At 39.2% G+C, this 11,383-nt stretch overlaps 1 protein-coding gene across 1 annotated transcript in view; it reads left to right on the top strand.

Annotated features, from left to right (window-relative positions):
* The first annotated feature begins 1,950 nt into the window (after positions 1 to 1,950).
* The window catches only part of LOC139464158 (insulin receptor substrate 1-B-like), a 45,062-nt gene continuing 35,629 nt past the window's right edge, over positions 1,951 to 11,383 (top strand). The window contains exon 1 of the mRNA XM_071245719.1: positions 1,951 to 2,434. Coding sequence (XP_071101820.1) covers positions 2,336 to 2,434 — 99 coding nt within the window. The 5' untranslated portion in view covers positions 1,951 to 2,335. The remainder of the gene's footprint in view (positions 2,435 to 11,383) is intronic.

Here is an 11,383-nt window from a genome sequence, read left to right as displayed (position 1 = left end):
AGCCATTTCTTTTTATATTTTAATTAAAACTGAATATATTATTTTAATAAAATTATTGATATTTGTAATACGTATATGCACATATTATCATAAGGAACACGTGTTTCAAAATTGTTTTTGGTCGTTTGATTGACAGAACATTGACGCCAGGTGCCATGCGTATTTATCACAAACGATTTACAATTACTCCGCTGCGTGTTGAATACTTTGATAACGTTCCATAATTTCTTAAATGTTGTGTTCAAAGGATATTTGTATGCTTACTATATGTCTATCAAAATAGTAAATATACCCAATCCGTTCGGATCCGCCCAATACGATTTGTCCCGATAATTCCACATTAGAAAGGCCTTCTTCGCATCTTTTATTCTTAAAATATATGTATAAAACTGAGACAAAATGAAGAGAGTAACCACATTTTAATGAAACACATACACGTCTGATATTTAGTTATATCTATTTGTTTGTTTAGATTTCTTTTTGAGTATTTGAATTTATGTAATATTAGTATCTAACAGGTGCGCGTCTCGTCAAAGTATATAAACGAACTCATTTTCTATCATTTCAAAGACATTATTTACATGGTAAAAGCAACATTCAAGTACTGTCCCGAAAACGGTTTCAATCGAGTTGGGTTTTTTTCTTTTACAAAACGAAAATTAGGCGAGATATATATTAATCAATATAGCAGTATCGTCTTTTTGTGAAGTCACAAAAGACATAAAACAAGCCATGGCGTCAAAGGTTGTCAAATTTCATTTCATTTCATAAGATGATAATTGTTTGAGGCTAATGCTCCATTAATAATGGTGCAACATCAATTACACTGACACAATCAGTGAACGTGTGTTTGTTTGTTGTTTAACGCCGCACTCAGCAATATACCAGCTATATGACGGCGGTATGTAAATGATCCAGTATAGACCAGACAATCCAGTGATTGATATCATGAGCATCAATCCACGCAATTGGAATACGATGCCATGCATCAACCAAGTCAGCGAGCCTGACCACCAGATCCTGTTTTAGTCGCCTCTTACGACAAGCATAGCTCGCCTTTTACCATATGTTTTCGACAAGCATGGGTTGCGGAAGACCTATTCTACCTCGGATCTTTACGGGTCATCAGTGAATGAGTGCATATTCTAGGCGCTAATTCACGTGTTAGGGCTATCCATATCGCTATTACTTCCTTTTTTGTGTAGTATTATATCACCATTTCTTATTATTTGTGATGACGTTACTAAACGTAAACGGTTTCAATATTGATGTTAGTGTTGGAATAGATTGGTTAACCGTGAACAAATCAATACGAACATTTTATATTGTGGTTATCCACAGCAAATTCGCACCAAATGAGCTGACTAAGAATGGACTAGTTCTAAGTATGTCGGAGTTAATATTCTACATGCCGGAGTAAGGTTATATATATAGCCTGCGGTAGGCCCATGCAGTTCCGAACGACTGCACAATATTCACTTTTCAGATCTTATAATAAAGTGCGAAATAGAATTATCATGGCATCCAGATTGTTAATTCAATTCCTCCCAAATTATAAGCTGATTCTGAAAAACCGTTTTGTCCAAACTCATTCAACTTTATTATACAGATCCTTGATGAAAGGCAATGTTCAGGTGAAAAATGTTAGCTTTTTATCGTGTCCCATGTTTCGGTGATCTTTCTGATAACACCGAATTAACTTGTCACTTGATTTGCTAGAATTAGGTCATACACGTTGCTGTAAACATTATCATATTTGTCTTATAAATTACGACGTAAAGCCATCGTCTATGAGGAAATATCGCCTGATCTGACAGCATACGGAATAGAGACTAGAATAATCAAGATCTGCACTGTGAATGAAATGTACCAGTTGACCCCGTGACCTTCAATTCACGCATGCTCAAAAGTTGTTTACAAGCAAAATGTAGCCCACGTGACCATGATGGCGGCCATTAGCTGAGTCGTCCTTGAGTTGTGACAGAGAGAAAGCTCGGGTGTTTTGCAATCAAACCCAGTGTAATATCCACTATCGGATGCACGCGCTACAATGTGAATTCTTTGCTAAATCCATGATGTGAGCTGACAGCGGTGTTGCAGGACTGAAAATGGATTCTGCAATCCCGATGTGGATTGAGCTGATGAGGATGGGCTAGCAATGCACTAACTGGCCTAATATGTGATCGGGCATTGACCCACCTGTGAGATGGGCATTTGAAACAGGGCAAGAGTTTGGTGACGAAATGGCATTATTTGTCATAAGAACCAAGTTTGACAACGACTGACCAAATCTGACGTCAACATTCGCTAAAGTTAAGTCGAAATAGATCGAAACATGGCCTCGGAACGATTTGACAAGGGTCGGATCATTCCTCAAGCTTTTGAAAGGCCGGGATCGGATATTAGAAGAATGGGATACCTTAAGAAACTCAAGGTTCGTATGTCACGTTATGTACAGATGACCTTTGACCCTTATAGGAATTTTGTTATATTTTAGTGCATGCAACGTGTTTTATTACGTGCTTCTCCCTTCCTTTCGCCGAGGTGAATGACCCCACATGGAACAGATACTAATCGCTTCACAACAAATTCCAACACTTCTCCAGACACCCTGTTGGTTTAACTGTTTCCAACACATGTTTTGAAAATTGTTGTTTTGTCATTTCCTCGCAGATGGGAAATAGAATATTGAATACAATGTTGATAAGGACAGAAATGTTTTCACATCTCTATATGACAACAGGATTTTGTACCCTCGTCCTATATCCCAACGTCACCTGAATTTGACGGTCTCCTGTTTTCGGCAGTCATATTTCTTGCGTTATTGTCCAAGAGCATCGGCTGTGTCAGAGCTTTTCGTCTTCAGGTCATCTCGACCCCCCCAAATCAAAATTTTCTCCCAAGTGGAAATCAGGAAGGTATTATTGCTATAGATCTAGTTACCCCGGTGCTAAAACGTTGATGTATACTCTGGAAACTTTTTACCTATCGTATCCTAGTGTTGAAAATCGCAGAACCGAACTTCTTAAAATTCGCCTGTTGGCATTGTCTGCTTAGTTAACAATGTTTGTTGACGTTATACCATTGACTGACGTCATCCGGTGACGACTGGTTATAAACATGATAAAGGTATGGAAGCGTTTTCAGGGCATCTCTTATAATACTTGACCATTTGGTTGGATCCCCGACATGGGTACAATGTGTCAAGCCCCTTTCTGATGTCCCCCGACGTGATATTGCTGGAATATTGCTAAAAGCAGCGTAAAACCATACTCACTCACTCACTCCAATGGTTTCTAGATATTTCTTTACCCGGTATGTTCTTTCAGACCAGTATGACTGACCATTATAGATTAAAATACAGCATTGATGACTTGAATAACGCCTATATAAACTTGTAGTTGAAGAAAATGTACCGGCACAGTGGGATGCAGCTAGGTTGGGGGTCCAAGTCGCAACGCTTAAAAGCCTTCTCCTTGGAAATGTCAATCTTGGTACAGACAAAGTCAGAACCAATGGAGTTATTTATGTCAACTTAGAGTTTGTTTTTGCCAGTCATGTTTGGTTTTTGTCACACTCGTCAAAAGACTGTCAACCTTGCAAGATTATGCTGTCCACCAGGATCGTTCTCATCCATTGAACTTATGGTGGTTGTACAGCTTCACTGACATGTGGCCAGAACCTAAAGTCCAGATATCATGCAAACTACAACATGTGCAAGGGGGAGATCAGCAACTAAGGAGAACATTGCAAGGTATTTTGAAGAGCTATCAGAGTTTTTAAGAAACACAGGTTGGATAATTCTCCTCATTCTGTCTTTAACATTGATGAGAAAGTCCTCTCAACCTATGTTTCACCCCCCAAGATTGTTGTCAGTGTTAACTGCAAGCCACAGACTGTGATGTCAGCAAGTCTTAAACAGTCACGATAATCGCAGCTGTCAGTGCTGTTGAAAGGATTGTTTCTCCTTATTTTGTACTTCCTGGTCATTGAATCAGAGAAGAACTGTTGTCTGAAGCACCTCCTGGAGCCTCTGGCACTGTGTATGAGACCGGACAGTCGAATAAGGACATATTCTGCGTCTACGTGAAGGATCACTTGGCGAAATTCTGCCCCGCTTGTGACTCAGATTCACCCCTTCTTATTTTATATGACAGCCACAAGAGAAATGTGTCACTTGGTTTGATTGAATGAGCAAGGCAAAATCACATCATATTGTTTGTTCTTCCACCCAAAACTAGTCACCTTCTGCAGGCGCTTGTTATTTGGTGTTACAGTCCTTTTGAGACCACCTGGATTAGAGCCTGTCATTCATTTCTCATAAAAAAGTCCGAGAGAACCATCAATAAAAACGACATCTGCAGCTTAGCGTGTAAAGTGTTTAATTCCACTTTGACAATTATTAATATTGTATCTTCCTTCAGAATATCTGGAATCAACCCGTTCAACTCTGATGTTGTTGACGATTTACTGGTCATACCTGCCTTTTACCAGGCACCCCCAGTTGTGTGATTGAGAAGGAATGCATGCGGTTGTTGCCAATTCTAATTGTACTGTACAAGATTTTCAGGATCCAAGGTGGTGAAGTCTTGAAGAAAGCAAAAACTGACCATACTTAACAAAATCACAGAGCATCTTGACAGACAGAAGAAAGTAGGCAAACAGGATCAGTGTAAGAGGAAACAGGACACTCGACATGATCCATGTACCGACCACTCAACACCATCAGGCGTAGGGGCGGTCGGGTAGCCTAGTGGTTAAAGCGTTCGCTCGTCACGCCGAAGACCCGGTTTCGATTCCCGACATGGGTACAATGTGTGAAGCCCATTTCTGGTGTCCCCCGCAGTGATATTGCTGGAATATTGCTAAAAGCAGTGTAAAACCATACTCACTCACTAACCATCAGGCATGGACATATCTTTGGGAAAAGGAAGAGATCTAGTTGAGCGGCGCTGCTGCTAAAGCTACAACCACACCTGTATTCCCCGCCTAATGACAGTTTCACAATCAGTACGACGAATGATAACAAAGTCTTTTGTATATGCGGGAAATTCACTTCTGACACCTAAGGGCACACTAACAATCTCATTTGTAAAGTAGGCAGAGAGCAGTAAATGTAGACATTGGGTGCTTCTTTTATTTTGCACGAAGTTGAGATTTGTTTGCACTCATCAGAGCTGCAGGTAAGCAGAGTAATTGCACAAAGTACCCCCACCCCCACCCCCCCACCCCCCAAATATTCAAGACCCAATTACCTTCAATTAACTTGCGTACAGAAACATTAAATAAAAAAACTCAAATGTATAAAATAACCAATGAAGCTTTTCCAGCCATCTTCCCGAGGCATGAGAGTTAACTGACTATAAATGTCCAGTTTCCACCCTTGCCGAACTAGGCTGGTATTATGGCGTTACATTTTGGCTTGACTAACGAGTCTATGCATAGTCCAATCAAAATCTCGCAACGAAATCGAAATCCAGTTTGTAAACTGCTATGCACATTTCGGTCGATTGCAGGATTTGCAAAGCATGTGCATTGCCAACTCGTTGTGAACAGATATTTTCCAAACCTTTTCATGTTTTTGATCAAGGTACTCGCGTGATTTGATGTAAATCATGATGTAAGACCCGTTTTATCACAATATAGATCTTGATTATCGATCAGATAGTCTTGACTTGGCGCCACCATTTTGTTTGAAACAAATGCAAGTGATGGAATCGGATTGGTCCATAGGAGAGGCTCAGACGGGACATAACTCATAATAACCACTAGTGGCGCTACGATTGAGCCCAGGAATTCCAGCCTTGTTCGGCAAGGGTGGAAACTGGACTTTTTAAAGTCAGTTAACTCTCTTGCCTCGGGAAGATGTTTTCAACATGTGTACAAAGGAGCTAATTTCCAAAACAAAATTACAAGATAATTTACTTTCCTAGCCAAGCCTATATATTTAGAACAGTAGTAAACATCTAAAACATTATTTCATTTTTTTAAAATCTTAAGATGTTCACTCCTTTGGGAAAAAACTCAATAGAGTAATGAATAGATGAGTGAAAAAGTATTGGTCCAATGAAAAATGTAATAACCCAATTAAAATAGAAACCCGAGAGACAAAACTCAATTGCTCAAAAAGTTATCTGGAGCTCTGACTCGAACACAATTTATTTGTGACCACTGTGTGCCAATGACAGAAAAGTAAAATCTCATGAACTCATTCAATATTTCTCAATTAACATGTTTAATGCTGGAACTATGTAGAGTATGGTTATGTTTTCATGAAAAACATATCAACTAATGTGTATGAAACATAATCATGATAATGTTGACTTTCATCAACGGCGCAATGTACATTCTCCGTGTGAAACGTCATCGCCGAAAACATGTGACATAGGACACATCTTCCAAATATGGGACCCTGCAGCAATGGGGGCAAGCGACAGCTGAGTCTGACAAGTGCAGTCGCAAAAATCTGAGTGAATATCCTTTGACAGACGTGTGGTGACATGAATGAAAAATGAAATAATTTTATTAAAACGTTTATAATTTTACTGCGCATAAGTTGTACATAACCGAAACCAGGATAGAACTGCTACCCACAGTCATGTTATAGTTTACTATTTAATACATTAACACAGTGTCCATAAGTGTAGGCTTGTCAGAGGAGTCTCAGTAAAAACAGCCAGTGTTTGAAAAATCCTAGCTCCTTAGATCTAAGTGTCATCTTCCTCGACACCGGTTGACTAGATTAATTCTAGAACCATGTGACTGCATATTGTGGGTCCCCAGACCTGTATTGTTTTCACGAAAAAGACAGATGATTCTTCCTGCATAGTAATTACATTGTACCATTTGACTACTTCAATAGTACTGTGATTAGTACTGCTTGATCATTGATACAATATTACCCATTGTTATGAACACTCTTTATTATGTGAAGTTTCTTTTGGAGACAATGTGCCTCAAGGAATTTTGCCATGGGCTACGTATGGGCTTGCCATTTTACACTCAAGCTTGCTTGTCTGATGGCAATGTAGTTCTGTAGACAGAATTAACTGGTCACCTCACTGGAATGTGACAGCTTCACGGGTCACTAGATTCACTGCCTGAATTATATATAATAAGTCTGGAGCTAAACCAGACATTTGATTGAAGAAATGAGCCATACCAACAGGACCAACCTCTGGCAATAACCTAAACAATTATTTTTATTCAGTGCTGATAGAGGCAATAGATATCATGGTTATAGATTTGAAATCCTGTCTGTATGCTTAAAATACAAAAATATCGTGGTGTGCTGGCTCTTGATACTCCCCTGACTTGTCAAATCGGTAACTTAGCCACTAGTCCGAAGCCAGAGTCAAATTCTGTTCAGTTTCGATCAACTTATAAACTCTATATGATAACACTACAATTTAATGAAAATGATGCGAAGTGCCAAGTTCGGGCTTGTGGAATCAAAAGTTTTTAGCATAGACTGCTTGTCTACACTAATGATCACAATGTTAGTGTAATAGTAAACTATTGCATGAATGTGATATAAATAAAGGTGGCAGTTCTACTGTTTTTGTTTGTTGTCCGGCAATATTCCACCTATGTTCAAGCAGTCTGTAGATGGTCAAGTCTGGACCAGACAAGCCAGTGATTGACATCATGAGCATCAATCTACGCGATTAGGATACAAAGACACACATAAGTCAACAAGCTTCACCACATGATCATAACCAACCGACCCTCTTAGTCGCCTCGAACGAGAAGCATGGGTTGCTGCAGGCCAATTCTAACCCGGATCTTCCCGAGTTCTAAATGACGAGGATACAAAATACTGTTTTGTCACATAGAGATGTGATTTGCCTGTTAAGGCATTTTTGCGGTATTGCACGTTCTTGCATCCCTAGTCACATGCCATATTTTTCTCCTTGAAGATTTTCTCTACTTTCTTTATATCAAACGACCTGATTTCCTAAATTCAATAAAAATAAAAGTGTGTTCCATTTTATCAGTTGATGATTGCATGAAACATGTTTAAACTGAATCATGTGACGAGAGGACGTTTTCGTTTATCTTCCTGAGGCTAGCGTATCCACTAGTTATATCTAGCGTCTAGTTTCCACCTCGCCATTTCAAGCCTATTTTTCTGTGCAGATATCTGAGTGGACTATCACACATATCGAAAGTCAAATCCGAGAAAGTTTTACAAAATCAACATCTGTGTTATGAAAATGTGGTCGCTGCTTAGGCCACAGTCATCTTCTGTCGAATTTGTGCTGAAAGTATTCCAAAAAATGATTTAGCTAAGAGAAATATTTTCAACATGTTCAAAGTGGTTCAAAGTTATCAATCAACCACCCAATTACTTTAAATATATATTTGAGTGCACAAAGTGATCTTTTATTCAAATGACTGAATACTTATTGCAGCGACTGAGATCCAGTGCTATTTTTAGACGACTCCCCTACCTGAGTGTTTCATTTAGCTGCAATGTGTAGTCTCATTAGTCTGTTTGCCTCTGTTATTGTGAGAGTGGAAAAATGCAACAGCAATAAGTATCTTTCCTGTGGTAATCTGTCATTTTGTTTGTCTGTCAGGGATGAAATCTCAAATTTTTTCGTTATCTGATTTGTGAAGCCACTCAAAATAAGAACTGATCTGATTGGATATCACATTTTCACAACTCACATTCTACATGGGGTGGCACCATGTTTAGGCAAGAAAAGTAGAAAATAAGTTTTTATATAGGCGAGTAGACACTCTTGCCTCGGGAAGATGGATCATGTCTTTCTGTACATCATCCATATTATTAAGGCTCTGCAGGAGTAAATTAAAAAGCAAATATTATATTCTGCAACTGAAATAGCTGAGCTGCTTGTAAACATGATAAAAGAATTCACTGGACAACATGGCCTTGTGAACAAATTAGCCTTCCTAGCACTGTTGGGGGCACGGGTGGCCCAGTCGTCTGAGGTGCCGCGATTGGCTGTGCAGAGTTGCGTCCCTTGGGCACGCCAGAAACCTATGATTGCGGGTTCGAATTCTGTTTCACCCTGTTAATGTTTCCAGGTTTGTCAACACCGTACCCGTGCTCGTGGGTTTCACCAAAGTGGTAAATGTCGGAGACCTGCATCACTTCGGGCTTTCCTCCCAAGCTGACACGTTGCAATGTAACTGGAATACTGTTTAAAGTGGCGTTAAACCCAACTCACTCACTCATTCCTAGCACTGTTGATCTCTTGAATGTCGGACATGCCAGGTATGGTGATCAATTTGATTTTCAATCCTGACTGGGATATCACTATGACATACACAGATTACAATGAGCCTGTTTAGGATATAATGATAGATCAAACTAGTGATGAATTGCAATGGTTTGTGGCAGATCATATTGCATTGATGACAAGTTGAGATATAAAATAACAGTAGACATAGTTGACAGAGGTGTCACAATAACCTACCTAGTATATCAGTACATATCGCAATACTTAACATTTGCATTGTTTATTCATGAAATTCGACGAGTCAAATACAAAAGGTGGTGCTATTAACTAGTGCTGAATTTGACGTAATTAGTGCCCAGGGGGCTCTCAAAATTAGAAATAAGGGTCTCTCATAAGAGTTGAAAGATAAATTTCATGGTTTATGCTGACAACCTGAAATGTTTGTTTATGACAGATACTGTTTTTTTCCAGAATATAATTGCCCATAATTAAGGGTGCATATAACACACGAGTGCGTATTATACGCGAATAAATAAGTCTTGTGTACATTGATCAATCGGAAGGGGTGCTTATCGGGATTGTCCACTAGCCAATATCTTTGCAAATGTCGCTGTGGGCGCTTATTAGAGCGGGGCGTTTATTAGGTCGAATACGGTATGTGTTAACTTGCATGATTGGTTATTTGAGGCTCATTCTAATAGTATTATACAATCTAGCATTTTGTTATATAAGAGGCAGTGAGGTAGCGCTGACCATGACCCTTGTAATGAACTGTTAATGTGGTCTGATCACTCGTTAAATACAATCCAACCCCGGCAATGTCGGACAACTCTATTTTATGACCAGAGGGGTTAAGTTTGGTATTTCCCCAATATTCTCACAATTTAGATGTTGATTATCCATACCTTTTCTTCCAATACCAATTGTCATACCTGTGCCACTCTTAGACATGATCGTTCGGCCACTGCATTTATCTACATTGCCCACCCACATCTATGGGGAACTCACTTGACACTTCTCATGAATTGTTTTTGCTCATGAATTGCTCAAATATATTTCATAAATTTTTTTTAAATATAACTTTGTGTAAATAACTTAATTGGGAATATATTAACTTGGTCTTGTCCCTATATGGCTGAAATAATGCTGATGCAATGATAATTTTTTTTAACTCACTCACTTGACACTTCCCGCTAAAAATAGCGTCCAGTTAATGACATCATCAAGTTGCGAGGGTACGTTTGAATGATAAAACAATGTGAAATAAACCTTGCTTCATATATCACGGAGCGATCTTTTATATCACAATATACCCTTATTACGATTATATACACGTCTGTGATCTAGCCCCCTGAAGTTCCGGGTTAGAATAGGTCTACAGCAACCCATGCTTGCAGTAACAGGCAACTATATGCTTGTTGTAAGAGGCGACTAACGGGATCAGGGGGTTAGGCTCGCTGACTTGGTTGATACATGTCACCATATCCCAGTTGCGTGGATCAATGCTCATGACTTCAATGACTGGATTGTCTGGTCCAAACTTGATTATTTACGGACCACCGTCATATAGCTGGAATATTGCTGAGTGCAGCGTTAAACAAGAAACAAACAAACCTGTGATCTATGAATTATAGTATAACAGAAACAGTATGGTAGATTAATCATGGTCATGACTCACTATGTCATGTAGGTTGTGAGGCGTTTCAAACATTGTTTTTGTTTCAACAAAATCTGTAAACATGCTGTCATGTCACTGTATTATCTGGTCCAGACCAGCAATAACTGGATTGTGTGGACTTGATTGTTTACAGGATGCTGTTGTGAGGCAGGAGAATAGCTGGTGCAAAGTTTGGCAACAAACACTCGCTGTTTTATGTAAATTGTTTGAGTGGCATTTGCTACCATTAGAGCAAGACATGCATAGTGTGGCATGCTGGATTTAATAAAATATAGACAGACCAAGAACCCAACAAAGACAGCCTTGAAAATGACAGTTGGTAGCCTTGAAAAGCCTTGAAAAGCCTTGAATAGGCCATGAATTTTAGTGTTCCATATCTGTATGAACTTTGATTGCTGGCACCTGGTGTCAATGATTTTCAGTGATCCATTCATATAATTTTCATAACTATTTTGCCTTTTATGGGCAATCGGGTGATAATCGAGAATGAATACAG

This window comes from Haliotis cracherodii, unplaced genomic scaffold, assembly GCF_022045235.1.
Source record: "Haliotis cracherodii isolate W230 unplaced genomic scaffold, xgHalCrac1.p SCAF_1, whole genome shotgun sequence".
Taxonomy (NCBI): domain Eukaryota; kingdom Metazoa; phylum Mollusca; class Gastropoda; order Lepetellida; family Haliotidae; genus Haliotis; species Haliotis cracherodii.
This window is presented reverse-complemented; position numbering and strand designations above follow the sequence as displayed.